Raw genomic sequence first — 19,787 nt, 5'->3', positions numbered from 1 at the left:
TATTGGTGTTTATCATCTTAAGGAGACTATCAGAAGAGAAGATCATAAAGAAAAAAGAGAAAATATATGAACAAGATGTGATGTGGAAACAGCAAGATAAGACTGGATAGAATTATGAACTCTGTTTGGACTGATTTGGACATTAACACAGTAGCAAGAAGATGATCAGAATCCCCCTTCGGATCTTGAAATATGGGTCCCCCCAACAAAATTTAAAATTCGGCTTTGTAATTCGGAATTTATGTGATGTGATTTAATTTGATTTGATTGGGCGGTTAATAATTTTTTTTTTTTTTTTAAAGTAAAGCTGATATGGAAGGTTGCAAACTACATATTCATGTGTATCTTATTGCCCAGTGCCTGCATCTAATCTTGTGCTTTCTGCAACAATAGCCATCCCATTCTTGTTTCCATTTCTCTGATATCATTCCAGTAAGCGCTCCCTATGGGACATTTACAGGCCGGGAATGAAATGTTATGTAGCCAAAGAAACATGAGGCATCATCTTCTAACAAGGCATGCTGGGAAAACAAAACACTGTATTTTATTTTATTTTTTAAAAAGCATGTACCTCCCTCTATCAGACAAAGCAGTGGCAAAATCTATCCCACTCAGAAGGTTTTTGGATTCTTTGATGGAGCCAGTTATTCATCAAAGAGGTGGAATGGGAGAAACAGCCATCTTTTCACTTCTGAAGTAGTCAGTTCAGTTCCAGGAGTGAAGCATTCCAAATCTCAAAGCCAGAAATCATTAATTCAGTCAAAATTCTGCTTGGATGGAACTCCTTTGGCATTAATGTGGATATCCCAATGTCATTCTGGAGGATTTCTACTGTAATTTAGCACTAATTAACTTCTGCATGCATGAGTGGCTCGCTGGCCTATTGCCACATCATGCTTTCCAGCTGGGGGCTTGGTGCAGCTAATTGTAGACAGAGAATCTTCAACGCATTTCTATGTCTGCCTCCGCATCATTTCAGGGAGGTAGAGAGAAAAGACTTTAGCATCAATACCAACAGATACAGAAAACCGAAAGGACCTTTGCCAATGCTTTATTTATTTATTTTTTTAAAAAATGCTTGGCAATTTAGTAATGTGGTGCAATGATAACAGGAAAGATTTATCCACTTGCATGACTGCACTAAATATGCACAAAAAACATGATCCGAAAGCTTATATAATCCAGTCTTGTGAACCAGAGCCCCAAACTTGCATCAATACATTTCTGTTGCCGCGAGCAAAAGACTTGAGAAAACATATCATTTGTATCTGTTCTAGAGTTAACAGGAAATTCTTGCCTTGCATGTAACCCAGCGCCGCTCTCTGTAAGCCTGCTTCTGTGCTCATAAGACACATAAGGATTGGATTATGAGTCCTGAGCTGTGTTCCTGCAGTGGTTTGTGACCACAATAGTAAAGCTTATTATTCAAAATATGCCTAATATATGGCTGTGTACACACTATACCTTCAATGCATGTCTGAAGCACATTTCCCCCCTCCAAGAATTCTGGGTGCTGTAGTTGTTAAGAGTTGCTTGGAATTTTAACTCTGTGGAGGGTGAACTACGCCAGCATCTTTCATAGGGCCCAACTCTGTTAATAAAAGAAAAACATTGGGCCTGGTGTCTGCACTCGCCGCTGCCACCATCCTCAACCCCCACCATGCCATGACTAGTTCCTTCTCATGGAAACTCCCTAAAGACTAAGGGCATGTTCACATTAATGTTTACTATGCAGCCAGCGTGTTCCCACTGCTAGTTTTTTGAAGCGGCATTCACACAATGTTGGCCACAATCCATATTGATCCTGTAGTTTCTTGACAAAACACTGCTCAATGCATTTCTTCCAAACCAGTTTTAGTCTGACAAGAAGCTGGATGTGGAACATTTGGACCAGCCATCACACATGTGCCTATGGACGCATTGAGAATAGGCAGGGAAACCAAAAAGATCATGTATGTCAGGTGCAGGCATCCTTGCCCCCTCTCTGATGTGAACAACGGTATGCAAATTCAGCTTGAAATGCTGCTGGGAGGGATGATCTCTCTATATTTTAAGCTGCTAAGGTGTATACATCCTGTTAAGTTGTGGGCGAACATGTCAGACGACACAACGATTCTTTAACAGCTCTTCTTTATTCAGATGCCAGAACAGAACTAGGCTGAGGAGCTCAGTCAGCCTGCTTATATAGAGCTCCAGAACAATGCAACTGTTGCCATTTTCTAAAACTATCCAATCACTGAACGTCACTTTTCAATCCTTCATTTGCATACAAAACTATCCAATCACTGAACATCACTTTTCGATCCTTCATTTGCATTTGCATCTACAGTATCCCCCTGCTGGCCCAGGGTGAGAACTTCAGTACATAACACATCCTTAGTCAGACATACTTCCAAATCAGCTCATTTGGCTTGTGCTTTAAGCGCAGGCAAGTAAGCCTCTGATTTCCACTCCCAAATTCCACAATATTAAGACAAATTTGCAAACTAAATCTTGTCGTTTTGAAAGGGGGTACCATTTCATCTGCATAATATTTGCCTCACAGTGTGCTGTGCAAGCGAAAGGAAGCTAAGCGCATCTAAATCTCATCTAGGCTGATGGCACTTAAGTGCACAATTAAGCTCTCAAGTCCTACATACTCCAGCAGGACTTTAAAGTGCCTTGGGTTTCTTAGACTGCATCTAAAGGCTTCCTACAGTCAGGATTTGGACAGGATTTGAATGTGTGTGTGTGTGTGTGTTTGTGTCTCTGTGTATAAAAGAGAGATATAATGAATTTTTAAAATTATTTCAGTGGGCAAATTTCTACACAGACTTGTGTGCAAGTATATAGGCACAGACACTCCTGCAGAGGGTATTAATTAATTTGCTACATCTCTATACTGTCCATCAACTAAATCCTCTGGGTGATGCATACATTTGGGTGTGCTCAAAGAGACCCTTCTTATCTCAACATTTGCCTTGAGCTGTTGACACACCCGCCGCACCCCACTTTCCATATTATGTCTCCCTATGTTTTTCATGCAAGTAGTACCTTAATTCTGTCTTTTTAAAAAACCCCACAAACCTCCTTCCACTTTCTCTTCTCAGCCCAAGGAAGTTTTGTTTTCACTGGTGTCTGGTGTTTGTGCCTCGGCAGACAGAGAATGGCAGGAAGACAGTGATGTGAGCAGAGAGAATAACCAGGGAATAAAGCAGAGCTGGCTGAGAATCTGTAATTAGAAGCCCAATTTCCGCTTCCTTCCCAGGCACTTTCTAAAATCCCTTTCCGAGGTTTCTTGACTGCTTCAAAATGGAATGTCATTGAGATTTTTTGCATCTCCTGTTTCCTTGGCAACAGGTTGGTGATGCTTCACCTAAATATGCTGTGTCTCCGTGGAGATGCTGGCGTGGGTGTGCTGTGGCAATCACAATGGGCACACAGCTTTGCCAGCCCCTCCTCTCTGCATCTATTAAATGAGACAGAAGAAGTGGCATTTTTATTTTTAGCCAGATAAGTGTTAATTTGATTAATTTTCATCACCCTTACCATCAGGACACTGGGTCTTAAGACGTACAGAGCTCAGTCATTACATCACCACCACATAATAATGACACTCAGGCATTTATACAGTGCTGTATTCAGGTGTGTCAGATATCCAGGGACCTTTACATACAATAACACAGTAAATATCTTTTCTCCCAAACTGAAAACAGGGGCCACAGTGAAAATAATGTTTTGTCCAAGTCTGCCAACTGAGTTATGGCAAAGAAAGGAGACTTGAAGTACGGATTGAAGGTTCATAGCTCAGCCTCTTAACCTCCACATTACCCTAGGTCTCCAAATAATTCATGCTAGAGACTGTTAGAGCCAAATTTTGACAACCTAAATTACTAAAATATGAGCCTTGCTGAACTCAAGACTAAAGCATGTGTACTATTTAAACTTTGCACCTTCAACATCACGTGTACATTACAGCTCAGTGAAACCGGAAAGCTAGAACGTGTTTTGAATGCAAGAACTCCTCTGTTCAGTGCTAGTAAATCAGACACAATTCACCAGTGAAGGATTAGGAGCCTGTGTGCCAGAGCAGTCCACTCAACAGGCATTGTATCCAACATATGGCCTGGCGCTGATGAGGAGGGGGAAAGAACACACTGGAGGACAAGGGCTGCAGAACCTGGGACAGTTCCCAGGCTGTAGAAAACTTGCGCAGAAGCATAGGAATTTGTCTTATACAGGGGAATCTCCACTTATGCGGGGGTTCCATTCTGGCCCGCTGTGAGTGTCACTGGGATGTGTGCAAGTGGGGATTTCCGCCCCCTTTCAGAGATGTTTTTGGTGTGCATGTCAGTGGGAGTGCGCGTGCTGATCACGCATAAATGGGGAGATACCTGTACTGAATCAGGCCATTGGTCCATCCATCTCTGTATTGCCTATACAGATTGGCAGTGACTGTCCATAGGTTCTTCCCATATCCTACCTGGAGATGGGGATTGAACATGGGGCCTTCTGGGTGCAAAGCCAGATGCTCTACCACTGAGCTACAGCCCTTCTCCTAGCTTGCTTTGACAAGTATGCTCCTGCCTGCGGGATCATGAAGACAGCCCCCTGCCCTGCTCAAGCATACCCAGGCCCACTGGCGGAGGAAAGGGGGTGTGGAGGGAGTGGATCACCCCCAGCACCACTATTCTGGTAGGTTGCCATAGCGGTGCCCCCCCCCCCGGACACGTGCCATGCACCCCTCCATGCCACACCCCTGCAGGCAGCATGCCACGCCCCCAGAACATGCACCACGCCCCTGCGGGCAGCGCACCATGCCCTCGCGGGTGGCATACCACGTCCCCAGATGCCAGCCACTGCCCAGGCCTATGGAATGCAACCAACTTTCTTTGTTGACTCTACTATTCTTGTTTTCCCTCCTACTGCCATTTCTATTTTGCTTTCATTTTTGGTTATATTGTGATGTTTTTAATGATCTTTTACTATTGTGTACTGCCGTGGATGTGATACTATATTGTTAGCTGCTCTGTGCTCCCGGTGGGAGACAAACAAGCAGACAAACAAAGATGTGAGCCTACATATGTTCTCTATCCAGTCATACTTATGTGTTGAAACAATAGAAATGTGGCCTCATTCACACAACTGCTTGGTTAAATCAACCTATGCAGAGCTTATACTTGACCCAGGGTAATATAGATAGTCTGGTGAACAACCAGGGGTGAAGAAGGCCATGATCCTGCTCTCCACGTCTGCATAGGTTCACCCTGGGACCTCAGAACCTCTGAAAAGGGCTTCAGCAAAATTTTGTTCAACTCACTTGCGTACAGCAGCAGCAGAGAGTTAACTGTTAATCCTCAGCTAATGACATAATTCCTTCACCACATGAGAAGATCTTTGTGAATATTCATTCCCAAGACACCAGTTTGGTTTTGGGAGAAGGGGAGTAAGATGGAGAAAGTTGCCCAGTAAAGGGACTTCACAACACTGTGGCTCCTGTACCAGAAAGCATTAGGAGATGGAGGGTAGGGAAGAAGAAGCTCCATAATTGATCTGCAGGGTGAAAGAGTGTTTGAAAAAGAGGAATTCCTTTCATTTGAAATAACATTCTGCTTCTTTAATTCTTCTTTCCAATATACTCTGACGATCAAGGAGAAACCACTACCAATAATATCTCCTCCTTCCCACACCAAGCAATGCTAAACAAAGAGCTGAAACTTTATACTTCATGCATCTGATGAAGTGGACTGTGGTCCATAAAAGCTTTCCCCATAATAAATCTGTTAGTCATTACGGTGCCACAAGGCTCTTTGTAGTTTTTGCATCTCTGTAATGTGACTGGTTTTTTTTTGTGTACACCATTTATACTCCAGGCAAAACATGCAACCGTTTGATGCCCATCAAAGATGGAAAAAGTTTATCAGCCAATGAGTCACATACAAAGAACTTCCAGTTCTCTGTTGTTGCTTCTGCGATGGGTCAGTAATGCTTTTAGATACCAGTTGCTGGAGGAGAGAGGGCTCTTGTGCTTGGATCCTGCTTGCAGGTTCCTCACAGACATCTGGTTGTCAACTGAGAGCAAAATACTGGGCTAGATGGACTGCTGGCCTGATCCAGCAGGCTCTTCCTATGTACTCCTTTCCTCTGCATATTATGCACACCTTCTACTCTAACAGCCATCAGAGTTTCTCACAAACATTGCTTATCCCAGTTCCACACTATGGTTGAACTACAATAAAGGGCAATTTTAATACCTGAACTTCCTGGGAGCTACACTTGAAGAGGAACATACAGTTCCTATGGCACATTGTGGCCATTTGCAGCCATAGATAGAAGGAATGAAAGCTTCCTAGTTAATCAAGTCCATTTTCTCTCCGCTGGCTTTTGCTGGCATCAGAAAGCTTGGAAAAGCCCTTTAGGAAGGTTTTAGAGGACATTTTCTAGGATTTTTGTTTTGCCAAATGAGCACAAAGTAGTCACAGCAAAATTAACTCAGATTTTTAGCCATTTGGTGCTAATACCAGCCATGAAATTCTCCTCCATCAGAAAGGCCAGTTAAAGGATTAACTGTGACAAATTGAAACCTGCAATGTGAGAAGATTTCTTTTTTTTAAAAAAAATGTAATCACTTTTGTAGAGCATTGTTCTGGGGCTCAGGATCCTCAATATTTTTGCTACATCGAGGGAAAAAAATCTGAGTAAATCAGAAGCATTCTTTTAAAAACAACCACAGACTGTTATGGAGTATAACCAGAAACTTATTCTGTGAGCTGTCCTTTGAAAGTGAATGTATCACAAGCTTGTTCACCAAGTTTTCCCTGGGAAGGAAAGGTCTACATGCCTGCAGGGAGAGCGGCGCACAGCTATAGTCACCTGATCTCCCTTGATGTCTGACTATAGCAACAGAGTGCAAGCAGGTAAGCTGCCTGGAGCTGAAGTCAGAAAAGACGGGGAGGGGGGAATTATTGGCAGACTTTATTACTGTGGAACCTGCAACCTTGTTTACTAGACAGGATGTTAAATGTGCCTTTGCTATTAGGATGCAGAATTTTTAAAATGCAAAATGTGTCTGTTGTTTATTTGGGGGGGGGAGGGGTGATAATTACTGGGAACTCACCAGGCATGCAGGAGGGAATTAAACAATTTCATCATATACTTTGATTCTCAGGAAAAAACCTCTCATTTATGAATTTGCTTGGAATTTACTTTGGGGTGGAAATCCCCCTTTAGAGCCAATGAGGGATTTCCTAACAATGCAAGAAGAAGAGTTTGGATTTGATATCCCGCTTTATCACTACCCAAAGGAGTCTCAAAGCAGCTAACATTCTCCTTTCCCTTCCTCCCCCACAACAAACACTCTGTGAGGTGAGTGGGGCTGAGAGACTTCAGAGAAGTGTGACTAGCCTAAGGTCACCCAGCAGCTGCATGTGGAGGAGCGGAGAGGCGAACCTGGTTCACCAGATTACGAGTCTACCACTCTTAACCACTACACCACACTGGCTCTCATGCAACTATAACTGTCAATCCCGCCAAGGCCCTTGCCTTGCTATGGAGCAGTGAGATGCAGAGGGCCATAGGTATGATCACACCTGAGTGCCCTCTCTGGTAATGCGGAACATTCCCTGACATACCAGTGAGCTAGATGCAATGACACAGGCCAGGCAATGGCTAGCATATATGTGGTGGAAGTCCTGCTGCGAAGATGACTGAAAACATGCCTGAGTCGTGGTCTTTTGCACCAGCAAATCCCGTGCTATGAACCCATTTCATCCCATGTTGTCCATCCTTCATTGTAAAAATGCATAATTTCTTTTTTTAAACTGGGCTTTTCAAAAAAAACTTTCCTGTTGATTGTGATGATTTATCCTGCAGCCCTAACTCACTTACCTCCTTGCAGATAAGTGGGGTATGAACCGGGCTTTCATTATCTGAAACACTGTCTTTTTCTAATTGTTTTAATTGATTATTGCTGTTTTATTGGATTTTTGATGTTGTTGGCTGTCTTGGGTGATTTTGGTTTAGGGTTTTTTTTTTTCAGTGGAAAGGCAGGATACAAATTTTCTTAACGAACAAAAGCAGATCAATAAATAAATGTGCTGGCAGGATAAGAATAGAGCAGTGAGTGAGAAGGGGAGAAAAACCCTCATTTCTTCTGTTAAGGCGAAACAGGCTTGGCAGTAGAAGAAATAGCCCAGAGGCAGGCCTCATAAATTAAGATTAAGCCATGAACAATACTGTATGAACAAAACAGATGTACACAGCAAATCCTTATGCGGTAAGACAGTGTGACATATACATACCCCATCACCAACCAGGCTAGCTAATTCTAGAAAGATAATAATTTCAATCTAATATTTATGAAGCATGCTTCGCATTGGAAGGCCCCAATGATTCAGGAATCTGCCCTTTCAAATAAATGTTGTGCAAATATTTTCCCAACTGCTCTTTTTGTCTCCTCACTGACTTCCTCACTTGCTTGTCATTTAAGGAACACCTGTAGAATGACCTGTGCAGAAAGGTATTACTGCTATAGTACGAGAAGTGGGGGAAGGAGACATAGAACTTTCTTTTTAGTAGGAGAAGGTTTTACAGGGGGTGGAAGACTGAGGAAGGGGCAGCTTAGAAGTCATTTAGAGGAAATGGCAGAAGCCTTTGGCTGAGCAATGGAACATAGGAAGCTGCCTTATACTGAGACAGGCCTTTGGTCCATGTAACTCAGTACTGTTGCCACTAACTGGCAGTGGATGTCCAGGGCACCAGGCATGGGACATTCCCAGCTCTACCTAGGAATGCCAGGGGTTGCACCTGGAACCTTTTGCATTTAGAACAGATGCTCTACCACTGAGCTACAGCCCTTGCCCAATAGAATGATACCGAATTGGTCCATCTAGCTCAGTATTGTCCATACAGATCACCAGGGTTTTAGACAGGGGTCTCCTCTAGCCCTACTTGAAAATGCCAGAGATTGAACTGGAGATCTTCTACATGCAGAACAGGTGCTCTGTCACTGAGCTATGGCCCTTTCCCAGATGGATCAAATGGCAACCAAATCCTAGAAAGAAAGGAAAGGTATGAGCAATCACAATTGTGCTTTGCTGGGAAGCTGCTGAAGGATAAATCTGTCATGTTACGAGCTTAATGTATTGCTGTCAACATTCTCCAAAACTCTGGATGGCTCCACTCTGGTTTCATGTAGATGTTAAACAGCATGGGGGTAAAACTGAACCCTGTTGAACCCCACACTGAAGTCTTCATGGATTGAACAATATTCCATCTGAAAATAACCATCCAAGTAGGGCTGCAACCACTGCAGAGCAGTACCACCCACCCCCATTTCGGACAGTTGCTCCAGAAGATATCGTGGTCAATGATACTGAAAGCTGTTGAGAGATCAAGGAGAATTAACAGGAACACACACACACACCGCCCTCCCCCCCAGCAGAGGTCATTATACAGGGTGACCAATGCAGCTTACTATCTGAAACTCACCCAACACAACAGGACTAGACAGTGTTCTGGATGCTTGATGAGACCCATCTGCTGTAACAGTGGAATTAAGGTTCTGGAGGGTGCAAGCAGTATTATTCTCAAAATGCTTTGTAAACAAGTCACAGTGAGCCACCGTTGATTCTACCACCTGCTTTGGGTCAGACTATAGAAGGCCCCATGCTAGACTTGTGATGGGGAGGATTGGAACATACTGTAAAACTGTGCAAGTGAGGTTTAAGTGAGTGGGAAGAGAATGGGCAACTACCTTTTCTCTTCTTATACAGATTAGTGTGTGTCTGTGTCAGGAATGGATAGCCTATGGCTCTCCGTATGTTGTCAGACTACATCTTCCATCAGCCCTAGATGGATAATGGGAACTGTTATCCACCAGTATCTGGAGGACATAGGTTAGCTATCCCTGGTCTGCATGGCACTGAAATTCAGGGCCTTATGAAAAGTACAGATTATATGTCAATGGAGCCATAAGTATATTAAATTGTGCTAACTGAAGATTTTGAGAATCTGGGATATGTTTCACTGAAAATCCCATAATTAGAACTAGGAGGCCTGTGCCAGAATTAGAGTTTGTGATTAATGCACACACCACTTTTATGCTGCCACAAGCATTTGCTTTCCTCTGACCTACTTTAATTCAATCGCCAAACACAATATCTGAAAGGGGAAGCTCAGGAATTGGCCAGTTCAAGCTCTCCAGACGCTCTGGACCACAGTTGCCACCATCCCAATTAACACATGTTGGCTGGGCCTGGTGGGAGATGCTGTCCAAAACTTCCCCAGAAGTGCAGGTTGGGGACAGATTATATTTAAGCCCTATTCAGGCATATCAGATAGGATTTAAACAGGTGGCCCTCCAAGATGTTGGAATCCAGCTCTCATAATCCACAGCCAGCGTGGCCAGTGGAACAGGGATGATGGGCGTTGTGACCCGGATAGCCTGCATTCAAAGTCTCAGACAACGATTTCTTCCGTTCCTGCTGCCAAATATACTGTTAACCGGAGATGCTTAAAATGTAACTTGTGATCTTCAGGATGCCAAGCACGTCCCCCTGCTACTGAGCTAGGGCTATTCAGCTCACTTTGAAATCTTCAGACCTGATACATAACACCTTTGCACTTTTGTTGTTTCATTCAATTAATATTTCTTTCTGCTATTCTGTCACTGCTGGAACTCGTGTGTGTGTGTGTGTGTGTGTGTGTGTGTGTGTGTGTGTGTGTGTAGTGACAGCCTCCATACAAAAGGCCTTTTAAAATCATGTTATTTTTTAGCTATAGCAACTGGATATTTTCATTCCAGAATGAACTGCCCTCTCAAAAGAAGACGACAGCCATGACTGGGACTAGATTTGGACCAGTTATTATTATTATTATTATTATTATTATTATTATTATTATTATTCATTCACATATCTTAGATTTGAAATGACAGGAATTGTCTGAGGAAGAGTTAAAATAACTGCCACAGAGTTAAAATAACTGCCACAAGGTTCTTTTGAGGGAGAATCTGGGTTTGTTGGAAGGGAAAGTAGAGGCTAAAATATTGCTGTAGAATCCTGTCTAGTCATCTACTACATATTTCAGAAAGTTGTTTGTTTGCTGTGCATTGAGACACCTCTTAAAGTATTGTAATCAAATTTTGTATTGTTGTTCCTGAGATCAAGTAGCAGGTTTTCATCTGTGTTTGGATACAATTGGATGCCATTTTGAATTGAGATGGTGGACTGAACCTTTCAATACTGTGTTAATTTTAACCACTGTTTTCAAAGCTGTGCTGATTTTTCTCAGAATTCCTGAAAAATGCCGGATATGAGGCTGCTAGTTTGTAAGTTTCTACAAAGTCATTGATCTTGCAAAGTGTTTATTCATTGATGTGCCCAACAATCTCTGAGACGGTCCATGGCTATTTTCATTTTACAAATGGCAAACCAATGGAGTGACTGACATTGGTTTAGTACAGATGCCACAACCAAACCCACAATCACATTTTCTCCCCCACAGCACCACTTGTGAGCTCTGATTCTCTCCCTCATTTCCTGGTTCATCATACCTCAACTTTGCCATGATATCCAAAGTGGGAAACCCACCATTTCAAAACCGAGTTTCCAGTACTGGTTTGTAGTAACATCAAACCCTCCAATATTCCTCAGATGAAAATAGGGACATTCTATGCTACAGCAGTATCACTGCCGCCGCCAGATTGCATGTTAAGATTTCAATTAAAGTTTTCCATGATACAGACACCCCCCATGAAGCCTAGCTAGCTCCAGTGACCACCCTCAAGCCCCATAACTTCCTTGCCCCCACCCCTCAAACTCCAGCCCCCGACAGGCCCACTTCTACCCCCCCAGCTACAACCTTTGCCACTACCTCACCACCCCCAGGGATTTCTCCTGCCCAGGGTCTCCTCCAGCCTTCTCTTCAGTCCTGACTTAGCTCACTTTATCCTTTTTATTTTTATTTAGCATGGCTGGCTGGCTGGGGGCCCACCAGGCCAGAGAGTCTCAGCTTCCCGTGGCGGGGATGGTGATGGTGGCATCGTCCCCAATGCCTCACTCCCCCTTCCTCCTACTCCTGATACTGCTGCTGCTACTGTACTGGCTGGCCTCCCTTCCTTGGACCCTGCGCAAGACCCTTTCCCCATGCACCCCGCCTTCTCCGACTCCCAGGTGTGGCAGCAAAGGAGGTGACATTGGTGGAGGAAGAGAAGGTGGTTTGGTTGGCAACTCCCCTCCACAGCTTCACCCAATGCAATGCCATTTCCAGTTAGCGTACCTCAACAAAGATAGGAGTTGGGGGCTCTGCATAACAAAGTGAGAAGCCATGATGGCTTATGGGTTTTTGTGGCTGTCCCAGTATTTTGGGGGCAGTTGAAGACTATGGTAACTATTCCTTGCCCAATTCAAGGCCAGCTGTAGTGAATGAGGAAATGAGAGAGAGAGAGAGAGAGAGAGAGAGAGAGAGAGAGAGAGAGAGAAAGGAAGCAAGCAAGCATGAAGCATGCACTCGCCAGAGTGGTGCATGCTCTGGTTATCTCTTGCTTGGACTGCTGCAATGTGCTCTATGTGGGGCTACCTTTGAAGGTGACCTGGAAACTATAACTAAGCCAGAATGCGGCAGTTGACTGGTGACTGGGAGCAGCCACCGAGACAACATAACACCAGTCTTGAAAGACCTACATTGGCTTCCAGTACGTTTCAAAGCACAATTCAAAGTGTTGGTGCTGACCTTTAAAGCCCTAAACGGCCTCAGTCCAGTATACCTGAAGGAGCGTCTCCACCCCCGTCGTTCTACCCAGACACTGAGGTCCAGCGCTGAGAACCTTCTGGTGGTTCCCTCACTGCGAGAAGCCAAGTTACAGGGAACCAGGCAGAGGGCCTTCTTGGTACTGGCACCAACCCTGTGGAACACCCTCCCACCAGATGTCAAAGAGAACAGCAACTAACAGATTTTTAGAAGACATCTGAAGGCAGCCCTTTTTAGGGAAGCTTTTAATGTTTGATGAATTACTGTATTTTAATATTTTGTTGGAAGCTGCCCAGAGTGGCTGGGGAGGCGTAGCCAGATGGGCGGGGTATAAAAAAATAAAATAATAATAATAATATAATAATAATAATACAAGCACACATACGAGGGGAAAATCCATTATTAACTAATTAATTAATTCATTTTTACCCTTTTAATGGTATTAATGGTGATGTTTTATGGCAGGGCTGGGGAAACCTCTGGCCTTACAGCTGAATGCAGCCCTCAGGACTTTCTGTCTGACCTCAGAGCTCCCCTTGATCCACACACCACTCTCCCACGGCCACACCCCTCACACTTCTTGCTCTGCAGCCTCCTGGAGTGTTTCTATGTGGGTGAAATGTGTCCTTGGATAGCTATGATGCCTCTTGCTTGCCTGGCTAGAGGATGGAGAGATAGGCACGTGTGTGTAGAAACCTCTGACTTTTGCGTGGCTGAATGTAGCTCACAATACAAAGATAAGAGTTGTGTGTTTGCTGTACCCATTTGTGCCTCTGGTCATGCACACCACTGGCATGTGGCCCCTAGAAAGTTGCCCAAGGGGTGGGGGCTTGGGCAGAAAAAGCTTCCCCACCTTTGCTTCATGGCAAACCATAAAACATATTGATGGTCTTATCACTTCTTATTCAGTTTTTGTGCATCGTTGTCTGGGGAGACAGAAGGTATAGTCAGAAGAGGGAAAAGGCAATACCAGCAAGCCCTTCAGATTTGAGAAGAGGCCCTGTGCCAACCAGGGTTATGGAGGCTCATTGCTTCATAACATTGGGGAAGAGTGCACTTGTGTGCAGAGGGGAAGGGAGGATAAGCAAACCCATGTAATGTAAAGATTCATAGGATGTAGCTAGGCAACCCTGGAATGATTCAAAGAAATGTTTTACTACTGAAAAATGAAGAGAACTTATGTGGCTTGACAAAGCCTTTCAAACAACAAGTATTCATTCCACTTTCCTCCCCTCCCCCAAATAAAAATTAAATACACAATTCGAATAAAAGTTCAGGTGTCTGAACATTTTAAGTACAGACAACTCCCCTATTTGCGCATGACTGCACACATGCATGGTGCCGGGATCCTGGAAGGGGATCCCAGAAATGGGGAGTCCTCTGGAGAATCCTCGGGGCTTGCGAGGAGACCCTTCCCAGAGCCTGAAGAGGACGTCCTTTTAAGATTCTGGGTAGGACTTCCTTGCGAGCCAGAGGAACAGTGGGACTTTGATGAGGCTTTCCACCAAACAGCTGATATGCAGGGTAGAGCAGTAGCAGCAGGTGCTTCCCTGCACATCAGCTCTGGAAGCCGCCCTGTCCCTCCGGCTTGTGTGCATGTGAGCCTGAGAGACAGGGTGGGTTCCTTGACGGGCAGAGCTGAGGCACAAGGAAGAAGCCTCCCCTCGACTCAGCTGAGCAACCCCCAAGCCACTCTGGCTCATGCAAGCCGGAAAGGCGGGGCGGGCTTTGTTAAGCCGCTCAGCTGATGGACAGGAAAGGCTCCCCATGCCTCAGCTGAGCAGCCTCAACAAGGCTCTGGCTCATGAGAAGACTGTCCCCAGAGCCCAAAGAGGATGTCCTCTTTGGGCTCCTGGGTGGGTCTCCATGTGAGCTGGAGGGCAGCAAGGCTACTTCAGCTGACACACAGAGAAGCTGCTGCTGCTGCACTACCCCACATGTCAGCTGTTAGGCAGTGATGCTGAACAGCTCCACAAAGCCCCGCTGCCTCTCTGGCTCACGAGGAGACCCTCCCCGGAGTCTGAAGAAGTCTGCTTTGGAGTTGGTCTCCTCATGAGCCACTAGGACTCTCTAGGGTGCTCCGCATTATATGTGATTTTTGCATATGCACGCTGCGCTCTGGAAGGGAACCCTCGCATGAATGCGAAGTCACCCGCATGCTGATCCAAGATGATTTCAGAAGGTACTGCCTTGGTCAGACTCCATTTGGAGTACTATGTCCAGTTCTGGGCACCACAATATCCTTGTCAAGGATTTTGACAAGCTGGGATATGTGCAGAGGAGGGCAACCAAGATGATATAGTGTTGTGGAAACCAAGCCTTATGAGGAATGGTTGATGGAGCTGAGTATGTAGAGCAGTCAGGCTAAAACACAAACTGAGTATAGAACAGGGCCAGGCAGAGGTATGGGCACAATGGCTACTCACAACACTTGCTGTGCCCTGTCTCCACGGCTGGAAGAGGTAATGCTTATGAATACCACAGAAGGAGAGAGTGCTCTTGTGCTTGGGTCATGCTTGTAGTCTTCCCATAGGCATCTGGTTGGCCACTGCAAAGTCAGGATGGTGGACCATATGAGCCATTGGCCTAATCTAGCAGCTGCTTCTTATGCTCTTATGGCCTGGGGCAGGGGCCTGGCCTGGAAAAAGCCCCAAGGACCAGACGGAGAGGCCCGGCGAGTTGCATTTGGATCCTGGGACTGAGGTTCTGCACCCTGAAGTAAACAATGGCAGGAGGGAGTCTGGCTCACTGCTAGACCAGCTATATGGCCAGTTGCTCTATCCAGGAGTGGTAAATGAGACTTCTGAACATGCTCAGGAGTATTATTTCAACTTCTTGAGCTTGGCAGGCCAGTCACCAGCCTGAGGCAGCATGCTGGGGCTCCTTTCTGTTGCCTTTTACTCCTTAATTTCAAAAATGTTCTTTTTTTTGCTGGTGGGGGCAGGGAGAGAACTGACAAGGGTGCGGGGGGTGGGGTGGAGAGAACTGGCAGGATGGGAGACAGTTCTGCCATCTGGGTTTTGCAATCACTGCTTGTGAATTAGATTGGAAAAACCCCAGATTTGTTTTTTAGGTGAAGTGAGGGCTGTTTGCCCATTCCTGATTTTGTCAGGGGGTTATGGTTGTTAAATCCAGTCTAATTCTAGATGCACCCTTCTCCTATTAAAGAGGCCACACTCTTAAGACACTGTTCAGGTTATGTTGTCCATTTATTTCAAGAGCATTTTGTGTACATAACCCTGCATTGGATTACAGGTAGGCTGGTTAATTAAGTTTCAGCTTTGGAACAAAGACCACAAGAGTTAAAAATAATAAACATGTGGCTGTGTGGGAAGACCTCAGTGACAGATCCTGATGAACAGGAAAGTTCAAGAAATATGTCAACTGGGGAAAAAGGGATTGATTTTATTTGAGTTTTCATTTCAGTAACTCTGAAATGGCTCAGATCCATGAATTTCCACATTTGGCAGTTAGTCATCCTGCCTCAGATTCTCAGAAGGCACACGTAAATGTGTGCTGTGATTATTTTCCTGGACGTTCCAATGATAATGTATGCATGATGCATATGTGAATGTTTTCATGCATGCCTACACATATATGCGCTCTATGTGAAGCTGCCTTTGAGGCTGCCCTGGAAGCTGCAGCTAGTGCAAAATGTGGTGGATTGGCTGCTCACTAGGGCGGAATATCGCCATCATATGATGCTGAAAGAATTACATCGGCTGTCAATTAGCTACTAGGCTGGGTTCAAGGTGCAGAGCCCTTTATCTTCTGAAGAGCCACAGGTTCCCCAACCCCACTTTATAGTCTTACAGTGCATGTCGACTCAGAAGGAAGTCCTACTGAGGCTGCTTCCAGATGATGGACATTCAACCTGACTTGTTTGCAGGGAGGCTACACAATGTGGCATCGCAGCAAAGCTTAGCTCATTTCGCCATCACTTTCCTTCTCACAAAAAGTCCCCATTTGGGGGAAGTGGGCTTGCACTTCCATTCCACTTTCCCCCAAGGAGTTCAAGGTGGTGTCAATGCTTCTCTTCCTCTTCATTTTATCCTCAAAACACCCCAGTGAGGTAGATTTGGCTGAGAGACTGTGAATGGCCCAAAGTAACCCAAGTGAGTTTCATGGCTGAAGTAAGGATCTGAACCATGGTTGCCTGGTTACCTAATCCCAACCCTCTAACCACTATGCCACACTGTCATGGTGCAACCTGACAAATGTGCCTGAATCCTTGCAAGCGACCCCTCAGGTAAGCACATAACAGGATCCTACCCATCTTAAAGACAAGTGATTCTGCCGTCTGTGCAATTGCATGGTGCTTCCCGGTTGCCAACGTGTTTGTGAAATCTGCCTGTACTTTTGTTATACGTGCATGTGGCTGAAGGGTGCAGCCCACCCTCAGGGCTATCTTCCAGTCTATACTATGCCACATCACGTCACGCTGGTAACACACTGCATGCATTAGCCGTTGACTTGCTACTTTTCTTTTACACACACACACCTCTGTGGCCCCTACTTGCTCCTTTCTCTAACCACTACGGTGTGAATGAGTTCTGCACCTTTTTTTTTTTTATTTTTAAACGACCCACTACGAAACACAGCTGCCTTTTGACAACCATACGTTGCCACACCCCCTGAACAGTCTGCAATGTTCTCTCTCTCCCCCCCCACGCCCACCCCGCAATTTTTGTACAGTGGGAAAGTCTCCGGGTAATTGGGTCCAGATTGGATAGGTTTAAATATTCATGAGGCTGGCAGAGGACTTGCGAGGGGGTGGCTGCCTTGATAGTGGTGGTGTTGGTGGTGGTGGTAGGGGGCTGGGGGTGGGGAAGTGACTAGTCACTGAGAGCTGCCAGTGAACAATTCTGGGAAAGAAGAAGGGAGGGAGGGAGCGAGGGGGAGAGCGAGCGAGCGAGAGAGCATGTGTGATGAGCCATAGCTGTGGACCTTACAGTTGCTGCTAACTGCCCTGGCGTGTTTGTGAGAGTGAGGGTGTGCGTGTGTGAGAGTGTGTGCGAGGAGCGAGAAAGAGGGAGGGGAGGGAGTGGAGAGGGTGGGGGGAGAGATAAGAGAGAGAGAGAGAGGAGGAAAAAGGAGAGAGGAGAAGGAAGGAACAACAAGGAAGAAAGGGGACAATACAATCATGCTGTGCTGTATGAGAAGAACAAAACAGGTAGAGCTGAAGATTTTATACCTCTTTTCCGCCGAGAAATTCCTAAGACTTGTGGGCTTAATGTGCGTTGGATCTGCGTGCAGGAGAGAAAGAAAGATTCTTTTTTTCCTTAATATAGGAAACTGCTTCCTTTGCAATTCTTTAGCATCTTCCCACGAAAGGCTCAGATCACACCCCTTCCATGTATGCAACGGAGGGGTGGTTTTTCCTCTCTCTTTCTCTGCCTCCCGTGGAGTTGGCGGGTGGGTGGGTGGGTGGGGGGAAGGCTGCCTAATGATCAGAACTGGGGAGCAATAAGGGGGATATCCTTGTTAGACACACCTGGGGGAGGGGGGTCGTGGGAATGTACGTGGCATAGGATTGTCTATTTCGGATTTGTCGAGGGTGTGTGGATATGGATGGGAGGAAGGAGAGAGGAAAATGGAGAGGGGGAGCGTTGAGGCAATTCCCTTTCATACACCCCCTTCCCGAGCTACCATGTGAATCTTAGCTGAGAGATGCTTTCTGTCTGTGATTGTACTGATAGAGATTAGAAGGAGCTTGGAAGATGGGTGTGGGTTTTCCTTCTCCTCGTTTTCTTTAAGCAACTTGAAGAAGAATAGCTCTACCATTCCTCCCATTGCCTTTTAATTTTTTTTTCTTAGGGGTGGGGGAAACAAATGAGCTGCTAGGAGAGATTGGGGGTGTGGGCTGGGGTTCCCTCTGCAATTCCTTTCATGCCGGGGACACTTGGACAACTGTGCACCAGCTGGTAAAAGAGACAGAGGACCACGCCTCTGTTAGCTCTCAGCTGCTGTGGGATGGGGAAGATGGAACAGTATATGAACTTGGTGGAAACTGGTTAATTTCTAGTTGGCCCACAAGGTTTTTTTGGGGGGGGGGCAAGTGGGGTTTTGTGGAAAGACTGAGAAGGCATTTCATTTCCAGTAATTAATGATAAAATTGTAAAGACGCCCTCAGACAGCCTTCTGCCCCTCCCCTCCACACACCTTTAAACTCCACTGCTGGTCAATGGTCAAGTCTGCTCCAAATCCTTCTTTGTGGAGAGCAATTTATCTTATTTATCATGTGGTCTAACTTCTGATTTATTCAGACTGGACCAGGATTTTGGTGTCTTTGATGTGTGGAAAATGGATTTTGTATATGTATAGGTTTTAAAAGAGAAATCTCAGTAGGTTGTGGTTTTTTTTAAAAAAAAATCTTGCATCTGGCAGCTTCCTTCCAGTATATCAGCTTGTTCCATAATGCAGCATCTAGGGTGTTGGGTGGGTGGAAACTGTGGTGATTGAAATGGTTATTTGTGACTACTGAATATCTGGATTTTGAAAAACGGCATGCCTTTCCGAGCCAACATGTATGTTAGAAAGGTGGTCTGGAAGATCTCTAGGGTGGGGTTGGCGAATGGGAACTTCCACTTGCAATAGCATCTATTTCCGAATGTGTGTGTGTGTGTGTGTGTTTTAGACACACTCCAGTTGGTGGTACATTCACTAAATCCTGAAGCAGAGTGGACATAGAACATGTTGCAGTCAGCCAGCAGAGCATATTCAGTAGCCATATGTGGGATGAAAAGGCAGCAGGAGGAAGGCAAAAATGACACAGCAGTGAGTGAAGAGGCTTAAGACATTTTAAAATAAGGTAGCAGCAGCCTCTGAAGCTTTTGGGAGTGATAGGCTTGTGAGAGGAACAGTCACCATCTTTTCAAAGGAGAGCACATGGCTAATATCCTACCCACCTCATGGTTATGCTCTTACACTTTTTCTATGTATGTGGGTGGGATTTTATGCTTCCTAGTTTTCATGCACATTTATAAATCTGTGCTGGATTAAAAAAGAAAAGAAAAAGGCACTCTTTCAGACACCAGCCACACCCCTTTACACACCCC

General features: G+C 45.2%; 1 protein-coding gene across 1 annotated transcript in view; it reads left to right on the top strand.

The window, feature by feature from the left end:
• Positions 1-17,591: 17,591 nt before the first annotated feature.
• GAP43 (growth associated protein 43) overlaps positions 17,592-19,787 on the top strand; it is a 52,750-nt gene continuing 50,554 nt past the window's right edge. The window contains exon 1 of the mRNA XM_079974177.1: positions 17,592-17,902. Within this exon, the coding sequence (XP_079830303.1) occupies positions 17,873-17,902 (30 nt within the window). The 5' untranslated portion in view covers positions 17,592-17,872. The remainder of the gene's footprint in view (positions 17,903-19,787) is intronic.

Source organism: Podarcis cretensis (genome assembly GCF_951804945.1).
Source record: "Podarcis cretensis genome assembly, chromosome: 4".
NCBI lineage: Eukaryota > Metazoa > Chordata > Lepidosauria > Squamata > Lacertidae > Podarcis > Podarcis cretensis.
This window is presented reverse-complemented; position numbering and strand designations above follow the sequence as displayed.